This window comes from Lipophrys pholis (genome assembly GCF_963383615.2).
Source record: "Lipophrys pholis genome assembly, contig: SCAFFOLD_28, whole genome shotgun sequence".
NCBI lineage: Eukaryota > Metazoa > Chordata > Actinopteri > Blenniiformes > Blenniidae > Lipophrys > Lipophrys pholis.
The window spans coordinates 723,203-736,412 of record NW_028292088.1 but is presented as its reverse complement, the minus strand read 5'-3'; the positions used below and the strand labels follow the sequence as shown (position 1 = coordinate 736,412).

The following is a 13,210-nucleotide window of genomic DNA, read 5'->3' as shown; positions in this document are numbered from 1 at the left end:
GAAATAAACTGAAACAAAATGAACAAAAATATTTTTTCCTTTTTTTGTATCCTGATTATAGGTTAAAAGTAATTAACCAAAAAATGGTATACAGGTTTTTGGTAAAATAAATTTAAAAATCAATAAGCATGCCCACGTGCAACGTTTCGACCTGTGGTGGTCTTCTTCAGGTACTATTGGCACGTACATCGGAAAAAAGTGAAAAAGAAGTTTTCTGTGGCTTCCTATGGTATTCTGTCCTTCTTCAGTCAAAGCTGGAGTGAGTGCTGTACTAATGGTGTATGAATATCCTATATATGTATAATATTATATGTATGTTGCCACATTCGTGTGGCGATAGAATGTTTGGTCTCTCCAATATATTGTTTTCCACACTTGAAATAGAAAATCATGGATATGCAAGTTTTCATTTTTATGTTTATGATTTGTGGAATTTTGTAAATAGTTTTATCCAATTGATTTTTTATATATTTTATATTGACAGAATATTCTGGTGTGGACTTCCAATTTGGTCTATTTAAGGGTTTTAGTTTGGGTCTGACTAGAATATCTTTTAAATTGTTTTATTCTGTACGCCGATATCACTTGGGAATTTTGTAATATTCCAGAATGATCAATCATCACCCCGTTATTTTTCTTCATTCTTTGATTGATAGCCGTACTGATTGATGAAAATGTTGTAATGAGCGGAATCATTTTCATATGACGTGCTTCTCTTTGTTCTTAAGCATCGTCTTAAAAATGTTCTACCGTTGCCTCTCTTGATTAAAGATTTGTAAAGGATATCAACTGCATCTCTGGAATCAGGTTCTCGAGTGCATCTTCTACTAAATCTTAATAGTGGTGATTTAATCAGACCCCTAAATGTGTGCTATGGATGAAAACTTGTTTTAAAAAGAAGGACATGTGTGTCGGTAGTTTATTGTTTTCGTTTTAGGGGAAGGGGCCTGTTTTTGGAGGCTAGGTAGCTGGATCATCGGGTAGCTGGTTGCGGGTCTGAGATGATGGAACCCCCCCCTTGAATCTCCCCTTCACATGTGACCGTGTTCTTTTCTGGTGCAATCATGGTCTCCGCCTGATTTAGGACTTCCTGTTTTATGCGGGGCAGGTTCCCTTTTGCCCACTTGGATGCCACTTAGAAGACCCTTCTCCCATCCGGAGGAAGGTCATTCGTTAGGTTTTGCAGTATCTTATCCAGGCCTTCTGTGTAGTGATCCTTTAAGATAAGCAAAGTGTTGTGGCCCCGATCTTTAGCATCCCCCCTGATCAGATCAGTGGTATCAGGAGTCGGGGCGGCCGGTTTCATCATGGTGGATAATAAGTCCACCGTCTGTGTGATCATGTGGGGGTCTGCCTTCCCCAGTGTCGGGGTAACATTTTGTAAATGGTGTACCATTTTAATTACTCAGTGCAGTTTTCGCACCAGTGCTGTAAAGTTCGGATCTGTAGGTTGGGTCTGCTGCCGAGAGGGGGAGTAAAATCGTTGTTGATTTTGTTGTCCTCCCTGCACCACTAAGAGGGGACGATGGGGGGGCAACATGACCTCTGGGAGGCGCACTGGCTGATTGGGTTTGGGAAAATGTCCCCGACCCCCGAATTCACGGGTGAACTCCTTCGCCTGTGCGCTGTGGATCTTTTCCATAGTTACGTTCGGGGACCCGATCTTGGCGTCTCCCGTAACGCACCGTGGTCCAGCCTTCGTAAGAAGACATTCCTATCATGAAATTAAATAAACCCGAAAAATAAGGAATTTTTCCAAAATGTCTCCCCGATTTTAAGTTAAAACAAAAAGGATTTTTATGTATTTGTGTGAAAAAAATTAAAAAAAAAAAGCAAAATCTTTTTTCCGGTATACCGACTTTAGGTTAATATTAATTAACAAACTGGTATACCGGTTAGGGTGAAAAAAAAGCACACAATCTAAATCAATCAGCACGCCCACGGGCAACGTTTGGACCGCTGTAGGTCTTCCTCAGACACTGGTGGAACGTCAAAATGTGAAACACAAATGTCTGCCGGGCTTTCTGTGGTCTCTTGTCCCTGTCTCAGTCCAAACTGGAGTCCTTCTTAGGTTTTTCTTTCTTTTCTTCTTTAAAGGTTAAGTTTAGGAGTGAGACTGGGGTTGGGGTTAGCTCAGGTATTTAGGATAGGGGTTAGGGTTAGAATTAGGATTAGGGACAGGGGTTAGGGTTAGAATTAGGATTTGGGATAGGGGTTAGGGTTAGGGTTAGGGTTAGAATTAGGATTAGGATTTGGGATAGGGGTTAGGGTTAGAATTAGGATTAGGGACAGGGGTTAGGGTTAGAATTAGGATTTGGGATAGGGGTTAGGGTTAGGGTTAGAATTAGGATTAGGATTTAGGATAGGGGTTAGGGTTAGAATTAGGATTAGGATTTGGGATAGGGGTTAGGATTAGGATTTGGGATAGGGGTTAGGGTTAGGGTTAGAATTAGGATTTAGGATAGGGGTTAGGGTTAGAATTAGGATTAGGATTAGGATTTAGGATAGGGGTTAGGGTTAGGGTTAGAATTAGGATTAGGATTTAGGATAGGGGTTAGGGTTAGAATTAGGATTAGGATTAGGATTTGGGATAGGGGTTAGGGGTTAGGGTTAGGGTTAGGATTAGGATTTAGGATTGGGGTTAGGGTTAGGATTAGGATTTAGGATAGGGGTTAGGGTTAGAATTAGGATAGGGGTTAGGATTAGGATTAGGATTAGGATTTGGGATAGGGGTTAGGGTTAGGATTAAGATTAGGATTTGGGATAGGGGTTAGGGTTTGGATTAAGATTATGGTAGGGCCTTGAGGAAGGGGACCGGCTGGTGGTAACAGTGTTAGCGGTTGATGTTATGGTGTGGGCGAGTGTGAGGGAGGCCAAGGTGGTGTTTTTAATCTGTCCGAGTAACTGTTTGTACGAATTATATTTCCGAAGGCAGGAGAACAGAATTGGAGTGGATCCTTTAAATCTGCTATTTGAGGTGAAATGCAGTGGAATCTAACAATGTCTGATGGAATGATACCTTTAAATGTGTTTAGGTGATACCAGGCTTTCAGGAGTACTGCATGTGCATCAGTAGCATTGAAATGTACTTTGGTTTGGGTATTTCTTTGGGGGAAAGTCAATGGTTTTGAAGAATACTGTGTCTAGAAAGTGATCTCGCTGTTGATTAATGGTGTTTCTTACTTTTATGGATGAGTGATGAATGTGTAGCGTGTCTATGAATTACATAATGTTGTTTGTCCATGACCCAGTTATGTCACCTCAGAGGGAAAATGATGGTTTTAGTAGCCAGGGCCTCTCATTCCCACTCACTCATGTAGATGTTGGCACATGAAGGTACATATCTCCGACCCATCGCTGTTCCATTTGTCTTCTCATAGTTCTTACTGTTCGACTTGGAGTCACTGTTGTTTAGGCAGAGGGTTCGGAGTTGAATCAGATCTTTGTCTGCTCTGTTATTGTCTGGTCCACCTTTATTGTTTGAAGGTGGACTCTATCACTTTTATACCCAGGTCTGTAATGAGATTACTGTATAAACTCTATGTCTATAGTGAACAGAAAAGCCTGTGTGGGAACAGCCATGAATGTGATTGTGCTGAGAAAGTGACAGTCATCTGTGATGTCCCTGGGGGGGGGGGGTTGTGGGTAGGGGAACCAGGTGATGGTCTTTGTATTGTGATATGTTGGGGGATTTGGTCTGTCGAGGGGAACGTTTTGTTGGGTTTTCACGTCTTTGTTGGTTTTAGGAAACTGGCGTGAGCTTTTGGATTCCTTAAGATAGTTGTGTTGGTTAGTTCTAATAGCTGGGTGGGGGTTCTACTGAGACCCTTTCTTCATGGCTAGGGTTAGTCTACTGGTACAGCAGCTTGCATCACCGTGAGAGGAAGACATATTTAATCCTCACAGAACAAATCAGCAGAAGACGGAACGGAGCAGAAACGAGGACAGAAAGGAAAACACTGCCCGGTTAAAGACAGACATGAGAGTCTGCACAAGCAAACGTCTTGAAGAGGTACCTCATCAACGAGGAGGGACACCTTTCCTCTGTGCTTTTCTGGTAGAGGTGGGAGCTTCACCCAAGTCTTCATCACAGCAGAAGCAGCATCGACATTATTTGAATCCTGACGGACCAAAACAAATCAATATATAGAAATCATGTAGTGTTATTTTGTGAATTTCAAAGTTCAATAGAAAATCTTTCCATGTTTTATTTCATCATACGTGTCCCAGTCTGCGGTTACGTTCTGACCCGCCTTTAAATTCTCCTTAAAGTGTTTCCATTGGATTCTAACGATTCTATCAGTGACCTTTGACCTGTCACTATGACAGTCACTAATAGAACAATCACCTATCAGACAGTGGAGGTTTAACACACCACTGCTCAAGGATCCAGACTTCCTCACATTCTTTAAAAAACAATGGATCAGGTAAAAGGAAATAAAGAAAACTGTCCAGTCCCTCAGTTCAAACTCAAAATGGTAAAATCACTTTTAACCCTCGAGAAATAAACAATACCTTCAGAAAATTCTACAAAAAACTTTACTCTTCACAAATTAACTCTCCACAATCTGAAATAGACTTTCTGAGCACAGGTGACCTCCTGGAATTAAAAGACCAACAGATCCAAGGCCTTGAAGCTTCCATCTCAGTAGAAGAACAGCAGGAAGCTCTCCAGCACATGGCTGATGGTAAAGCTCTAGGACCTGGTGGTAAAGCTCCAGGACCTGATGGTAAAGCTCCAGGACCTGGTGGTAAAGCTCAAGGACCTGATGGTAAAGCTCCAGGACCTGGTGGTAAAGCTCCAGGATCTGGTGGTAAAGCTCCAGGACCTGGTAGTAAAACTCCAGGACCTGACAGTAAAGCTCCAGGACCTGAAGGTATAGCTCCAGGACCTGAAGGTAAAGCCCCAGGACCTGATGGTAAAGCCCCAGGACCTGATGGTAAAGCCCCAGAACCTGACAGAAAAGCTCTAGGACCTGGTGGTAAAGCTCCACGGCCTGATGGTAAAGCTCTAGGACCTGAAGGTAAAGCCCCATGACCTGATGGTAAAGCCCCATGACCTGATGGTAAAGCTCTAGGACCTGATAGAAAAGCTCCAGGACCTGGTGGTAAAGCTCTAGGACCTGATAGAAAAGCTCCAGGACCTGGTAGTAAAACTCCAGGACCTGACAGTAAAGCTCCAGGACCTGAAGGTATAGCTCCAGGACCTGAAGGTAAAGCCCCAGGACCTGATGGTAAAGCCCCAGGACCTCATGGTAAAGCCCCAGAACCTGACAGAAAAGCTCTAGGACCTGGTGGTAAAGCTCCACGGCCTGATGGTAAAGCTCTAGGACCTGAAGGTAAAGCCCCATGACCTGATGGTAAAGCCCCATGACCTGATGGTAAAGCTCTAGGACCTGATAGAAAAGCTCCAGGACCTGGTGGTAAAGCTCCAGGACCTGATGGTAAAGCTCTAGGACCTGATAGAAAAGCTCCAGAACCTGGTGGTAAAGCCCCATGACCTGGTGGTAAAGCCCCAGGACCTGACAGTAAAGCTCCAGGACCTGACAGTAAAGCCCCAGGACCTGACAGTAAAGCCCCAGAACCTGACAGAAAAGCTCCAGGACCTGATGGTAAAGCTCTAGGACCTGACAGAAAAGCTCCAGGACTTGATGGTAAAGCTCCAGGACCTGATGGTAAAGCTCTAGGACCTGATAGAAAAGCTCCAGAACCTGGTGGTAAAGCCCCAGGACCTGACAGTAAAGCTCAAGGAAGTGATAGTAAAGCTCCAAGACCTGATAGTAAAGCCCTAGAACCTGATGGTAAAGCCCCAGGACCTGATGGTAAAGCCCCAGGACCTGATGGTAAAGCTCCAGAACCTGATGGTAAAGCCCCAGGACCTGATGGTAAAGCCCCAGGACCTGATGGTAAAGCTCCAGAACCTGATGGTAAAGCCCCAGGACCTGACAGTAAAGCTCCAGGACCTGATGTTAAAGCTCCAGGACCTGATGGTAAAGCTCCAGGACCTGACAGTAAAGCTCCAGGACCTGATGTTAAAGCTCCAGGACCTGATGTTAAAGCTCCAGGACCTGATGGTAAAGCTCCAGGACCTGACGGTTCCAGTTCGGTTGCCTTTTGCTTGTCTTTGCGCCTCTCGGTATATTAGTTTGTATTATCTCTCTCTGATTATAACATTGGTTAGGATTGTTTAAGTAATGCTAATTTCAGGATTAGAAGCAGAGCAGGAGTAAACGCCACTTCTCAGCTGGTCGCCAGAACCAGAAGTTGTGATTTCATTTTTTAACTAGGAAAACGTTTTTCTTAAAGTTTTGAATCTTCAAGCTTGTGAATTCCACATTGAAACACACTGTAAGGAGGAAAGCGTCTGGACGCCTGACCTTCATCCCCACAGAGACCGTACTGAACGTGTGACTTGGTGTTCGTTCGTTCTCTGGAGGTTTGATCAGGTTTGATCTCCAGCTCGTCCTGAAGGTGCTGGATGAGACTGAGGCCCTGTTTACACAACAGCGTTTCACGTGACAACACCTAATCCGTTTCCACTGCAGCAGCAGACACTCTGACAACAATGGAGTTAGTCTGCTGGGCCACTGGAGGGCGCTGTTACTTGATTTTGTAACGAAACCACACAGACGTGTGCAGGGAACAAAACACTATAAACATGAATAAAATGGAGAGAACCTGACATCCTAGTGGACTGATGAGGAACCGGATGATATCAGGGAGAGTCTCAACTATTAAACTACTGATCTGGACGATGAAACTAGAATACGACCGCCAGTCAAACCACTAGGGGGCGCCATGTTTGTTTACAAGTGGATGAGCAGGAGGGGGGAGGGGGAGGGAGGAGCAGTTCCAGGCTCCATAGCCTCCATCAGGCTCTGCAGGAGGGAACAGCCACAGTGGAAGAATCTTTCCACCTCGGGAGCCCAGATAAAAACTTCTTGGTCCAGTGGATCAGAACACCGGTGTCGTGGAAACAGAACCCCCCCAAACGGGAAGAATGTTTTGCGGATCCACTCGTATTGGTTGCCATGTAAACGGGGCCTGAGGTGGGAGCTCTGTGGGCCAGTGTGGGACCAAAAAAGGGGAGGCAGGTGTCAAATGGATGTAAAGTCATGGTTCTGGTCAGGCGCATATTACTGAAGTGTGAGAGGGAGAAGGTTGGAGGGTGTTTTAGATAGAGCTCCTCAGACTGAGGGGTGGAGCACCTGGTCCCCGGGTGGAGCTTTTTATTTCAGATTGAGTCCACAGAAAGACAAATACACAGGAAGTGTTTAACTGTTCTGATACTTTATAGTATTGGATGTAGTACTTTCTTGGAAAACTCACCAAGACTCCCAGTTCTGTCTCCAAGTCTCTGTTGATGTAGAAACCCAGTTTGTTCGGCTCCTCCACCTGGATCGCCTGGTTTTCACTGTGAGCGCCGGTCAGCTTCAGCACTGTTCCCGGGCTCGCTGGTGAAGCAGAACCACGGAGCAGTTAGGTTATGTTGTCTAGCAGGGAGGCGGAGCTATGAGAGCCAGTGCAGGTGACTTCTAACCACCTGTTCTCAGCGTGTCGATGTTGACATCCAGAGCAGCGAACGGAGCGGCCTGTCAGACGCCGAGACAGGAGCAAAGGAATTACAGTCTGAGGTAAACCTCCTCCACCCTGACCGACCGGCTTCAGACACAAAACCTTCGGCTGAGATGGGAATGGAACCTGCAACCTGTTGTCATCGTTATTAACTAACAAGTGAGCTGGACATTGCTGCCATCACGGTCCAAAGTCCTCCCGAAGCCTCAGCGGCGGTACCCAAACAATAAGATAACAACAATACATAACTTCTTGCCCAAGGACACTTCAGCATGTAGGCAGGCCGAGATGGGAATGGAACCTGCAACCTTCCCAATGGGAGACGACTGCTTTACCAACCGAGCCATGCCGCCCCCATAGCACTTCTGCACATACTCAGTAGAGTGGATCTGAACCAAGTTTCCTTTGTGGGGTCCCGACTCCCAGTCCATATACTCCTGGACTTGGTACTTTTATTTTGACAGTCAGCGTAATAGCCCTCTTCTCTAACTCAGGGTTCACATACTCAGAGTTGATTGATCTAATTCAGATCTGCTGCTCTGGAACTGGAAACTCTGAATCTCACCTCAGAGTGACTCGACACAGTTCAGGACAAACTCAGAGTTTGTTGAACCTCCTTTCTGGAGTACCTCACTGGACCCCCCCCCCCCCCCCCCCCCCCGGTCCTGCCAGAGTGTGAATAAAGACCTCTGTTAACCCGACTCTAGGTGTGAGCTGCTCTTGGGATTTTACTGATTCGATCCTTTAAGATTCAGGGTGCAGCGCCGACTGGGGGTGAGCGTGAAGAATGGCAGCTGGGGACACACACCTGGAAGACCTGGAAGACCTTGAGAACTCACCATGATGATGCCATTGGTGATGTAATGAAGAGGCTTTTCATCACTGTGAAAAGAAGAAGAGGTTTGAGTGTGGAAGATCTTCATGGTGAGTGAAGAGCAGGTGAAACTTCAGGAAGTCCTACCTCTGGAGAAGTTCAAACTCAATCTCCAGTTCCTCCTTCAACTGGGAAGAAGAGAAGAAATCAAGGACTTTTCAAACAGCAGCAACATGTCCTCATGGCAGTAATAGTGTCTCTCTATACTTCATACCGGTCAGTAGTCTCACTGAAGGGACAGGATACCTCACTGTCCTCTACCTGGACAACTCCTCAGGGAAGTCCATGAAGGGACAGGAGACCTCACTGTCCCCTGGCTGGACATCACCAATGCATTTGGCTCCATAACCCACAAGCCTGATGAGCTCGCCCTGGAACGACTTCTTGTTCCTGGCACAGTCACAGGCCTTATTCTGGATTACTACAAACCAGTAGATGGGGGGGGGGGGGGGGGTCCCTCAACAAGACCAGGAGTGGCCACCCCCCCAGACCGTCCCCACCACCTCCGTGCCAGGCAGTAGATGGGGGGGGGGTCCCTCAACAAGACCAGGAGTGGCCACCCCCCCGGACCGTCCCCACCACCTCCGTGCCAGGCAGTAGATGGGGGGGGGGGGGGGGCACTACTCCCCTAACACTTTGGTATGGATTGTGGTAGAACTGATGTTTCTCATGCTACGGCGGCCGAGGTTTTCCCGCCAGGACATTGGTAGTTCATGCAGCATCATAGAGGAGCGAACATCTAACAGCTCGTACTGCTGGAAAATGTCCTTTAGGAAACGTTTACTGTCCATGAGGCTGTTTGACAGTGACATAGAGGACAGGATGTCTGACCCAGAGGACTGAGACGAGGAGGATCACTTTATGGCAGACACCTTCCTCCAGCTCAACAAGGACAAAAGGCAGGATTTGCTTCTGGGTCCAGAGGGTCAGAGAGAGGGACTTTTATCGTCCCTGCAGGACTGGAACCCCTGGCAGTGGGTTAAAGACCTGGACCTTCTCTCTGACTCTGAGCTGGATTTGATCTCATGTTCTCATTGTCAGAGACGCAGAGACGTGGAGGGCAGAGCTTCAGCAGCAGCTTAGGAACCGTCCTGACTCACCATCACAGTGAACCAGCCTGAACCTTCCTCAAGGTTTCCCAAACTGGAGCTGATCAAACCTGTGGAGGTCCACCACGTCTCAGGGACGTCTCAGGGACATCACAGGGATGTCTCAGGGATGTCTCAGGGATGTCTCAGGGACTTCACAGGGACGTCTCAGGGACGTCACAGGGACATCTCAGGGACGTCTCAGGGACCTCTCAGGGACGTCTCAGGGATGTCTCAGGGACCTCTCAGAACGTCACAGGGACATCTCAGGGACCTCTCAGGGACGTCTCAGGGACGTCTCAGGGACGTCACAGGGACGTAACGGGGACATCTCAGGGACATCTCAGGGACATCACAGGGACGTCTCAGGGACGTCACAGGGATGTCTCAGGGACATCTCAGGGACGTCTCAGGGACCTCACAGGGACATCTCAGAGACGTCACAGGGACATCTCAGGGACGTCTCAGAGACTTCACAGGGACATCTAAGGGACATCTCAGGGACGTCTCAGGGACCTCACAGGGACATCGCAGGGACGTCTCAGAGACTTCACAGGGACATCTAAGGGACATCTCAGGGACGTCTCAGGGACATCTCATGGACATCGCAGGGACGTCTCAGGGACGTCTCAGGGATGTCTCAGGGACATCACAGGGATGTCTCAGGGAGGTCTCAGGGACATCTCAGGTACGTCACAGGGACATCTCAGGGACATCTCAGGGACGTCACAGGGGCGTCTCAGGGACGTCACAGGGACGTCTCAGGGACGTCACAGGGGCGTCTCAGGGACAGCTGGGCATCACATTCACATGATGGCGTAACGGATGATTTTGAATGGAGGAAGACCAGAGGTCAGATTGTAGGAGGGACTTTTGCCAGTTTTACAGGAAACGTGTGTTATAAAAGTACATAAATAATATATTCCCTGTGTGAATGAAAGTACTTGTGTGAGGACGTTGCTTCGGTGGGTGTCTTCCAGGTCCGCCACTGCACAGAACCCCTCCTCCACCAGGGTGGAGGCCGAGGTGGAGGAGCAGGAGGCCAGCCTGGACCCCCGGCTCCTCCACCAGGTCTCAACTGAACAATGACTTTTAAACTACGGGGAAGTACTTCTGAAACTTCAAAAAGCAGATTCAGTATTCATGTTTTAAATGCTTCTGTATAGAATAGAAATCTGTGAATCGTTGTATTTGATTGAGAAGCTGGAGAACGAGGCGAGGAGCGTCCTGCCATCAAGGTTAAACTATACAAAGTCAAGGACGAGGTCTGGACCTCAGCAAATACTGGTTCTCAGGTCTTTACCTCGGAGTTCAGCTGGAATACTATGGTCTTCTTTGTCCCCACAGTGAGGCTTGCGATGTCAAAGTGAAGTGTGTGTAACATGTCATCAAAGACGACGTCTTCGTCAAACAGCTTGATCTCCAGCATGTTCTGGAAAGACAAAGACAAGGAAGACGTCTTCACTGACGGGGACATTTCTGATGCTGTGACTTTAACTCCGCCTGTCTGTAGAAAACTGGACTCTGATACCAATATCAGTATCGGGTTTCAGGCCTGATACTGCACAGAGTACTGGTACTCATGAAACCTGCCTGATACAACCTGGCGAGTGATACATGACGTCATGTATTACTCACAGGTACACACCCTGTAAACTACGTTCTCCTGAAATATCCAGAGGAGAATATACTTCTTACTACACCCTGTAAACTACGTTCTCCTGAAATATCCAGAGGAGAAAATACTTCTTACTACACCCTGTAAACTACGTTCTCCTGAAATATCCAGAGGAGAAAATACTTCTTACTACACCCTGTAAACTACGTTCTCCTGAAATATCCAGAGGAGAATATACTTCTTACTACACCCTGTAAACTACGTTCTCCTGAAATATCCAGAGGAGAAAATACTTCTTACTACACCCTGTAAACTACGTTCTCCTGAACCTTCATCAGCAGAGACATTTGGACCAGCAGAGTTTGGGCGACATCGATCAATAGTTTAACTGTTCAGCACAAAACTCTGAGCCATGCTACATGTTAATGCTACATGCTAATGCTACACGCTAATGCTACATGCTAATGCTACATGCTAATGCTACACGCTAATGCTACATGCTAATGCTACATGCTAAAAGTTTCAGGGTTCACACACCAGCGATGCTACATGCTACATGCTAAACATGGTTAAAGTCTGACTGATCCTCTGTCCCTCGGTCTGCAGTAGCATAGCGCTGGGCGGAGAGAGACGCTACGCTATGCTATGCTACTGTAGCCTGGGAGACTGGTGGAGGTGACGTAGCATCGACACAGAGAATGGTGGAGGTGACGTAGCATCAGCACAGAATGGTGGAGGTGGCGTAGCGTCGACACAGAGAATGGTGGAGGTGACGTAGCCTCGACACGGAAGCTGGTGGAGGTGGCGTAGCGTCGACACAGCATGGTGGAGGTGACGTAGCCTCGACACAGAGAATGGTGGAGGTGGTTTGCACATAACCTCCGTACATCATTTATGTATGGAGTTTAGCATCGCATAGCATTCAGGACGCTGAATAGACAAGTTCTCTTTTCTTTTCTTTTCTTTTCTTTTCTTTTCTTTTCTTTTCTTTTCTTTTCTTTTCTTTTCTTTTCTTTTCTTTTCTTTTCTGCCGTAGTGCATCCCCACCCTGATATCTTTACCTCTGCTGTCTCTTATCCAACATGCTACTAGCTGGAGTTTCTCTTTCTCTCACTTTACTGCCAGAATGAGTCTCGATTCTTCATCTGGAGGAAAAATCTCACTTCAGTGTCTCAACCTAAATCTCCACTCTGGATGTTGGGCTTGTTATTGGGGTAACAGGGGTAACTTCTACCTGCTGGTTGGTCCTGTCGGCCTTTACCTGGGAAATGCAAAGGTGAACTGTGGCACAAGATAGGGTTAGGGTACCGGGTCAGGGTCAGGGTCAGGGTCAGGGTCAGGGTTAGGGTCAGGGTCAGGGTCAGGGTCAGGGTACCGGGTTAGGGTTAGGGTTAGGGTTAGGGTTAGGGTCAGGGTCAGGGTCAGGGTCAGGGTCAGGGTACCGGGTTAGGGTTAGGGTTAGGGTTAGGGTCAGGGTCAGGGTCAGGGTCAGGGTCAGGGTCAGGGTCAGGTTACCGGGTTAGGGTTAGGGTTAGGGTTAGGGTTAGGGTTAGGGTTAGGGTTAGGGTTAGGGTTAGGGTCAGGGTCAGGGTCAGGGTCAGGGTCAGGGTCAGAGTCAGAGTCAGAGTGAGAGTCAGAGTCAGAGTCAGAGTCAGAGTCAGGGTCAGAGTCAGAGTCAGAGTCAGAGTCAGGGTCAGGGTCAGGGTCAGGGTCAGGGTACCGGGTTAGGGTCAGGGTCAGGGTTAGGGTCAGGGTCAGAGTCAGAGTCAGAGTCAGAGTCAGAGTCAGAGTCAGGGTCAGAGTCAGAGTCAGAGTCAGAGTCAGAGTCAGGGTCAGGGTTAGGGTCAGGGTCAGGGTTAGGGTCATGGTCAGGGTCAGGGTCAGGGTCAGGGTTAGGGTCAGGATCAGGGTCAGGGTCAGGGTCAGGGTCAGGGTCAGGGTCAGGGTCAGTTTCAGGGTCAGGGTCAGGGTCAGGGTCAGGGTCAGGGTCAGGGTCAGAGTCAGAGTCAGGGTCAGGGTCAGGGTACCGGGTCAGGGTCAGGGTCAGGATCAGGG

At 47.7% G+C, this 13,210-nt stretch overlaps 1 protein-coding gene across 1 annotated transcript in view; it reads right to left on the bottom strand.

The window, feature by feature from the left end:
• LOC308128199 (cytosolic phospholipase A2 beta-like) overlaps positions 1–13,210 on the bottom strand; it is a gene marked incomplete at both ends in the record, with an annotated part of 56,000 nt that overhangs the window by 20,746 nt on the left and 22,044 nt on the right. The window contains 6 exons of the mRNA XM_080493909.1: positions 6,401–6,492; positions 7,330–7,454; positions 7,541–7,592; positions 8,415–8,457; positions 8,537–8,577; positions 10,841–10,969. Of these exons, the coding sequence (XP_080350035.1) occupies positions 6,401–6,492; positions 7,330–7,454; positions 7,541–7,592; positions 8,415–8,457; positions 8,537–8,577; positions 10,841–10,969 (482 nt within the window). The remainder of the gene's footprint in view (positions 1–6,400; positions 6,493–7,329; positions 7,455–7,540; positions 7,593–8,414; positions 8,458–8,536; positions 8,578–10,840; positions 10,970–13,210) is intronic.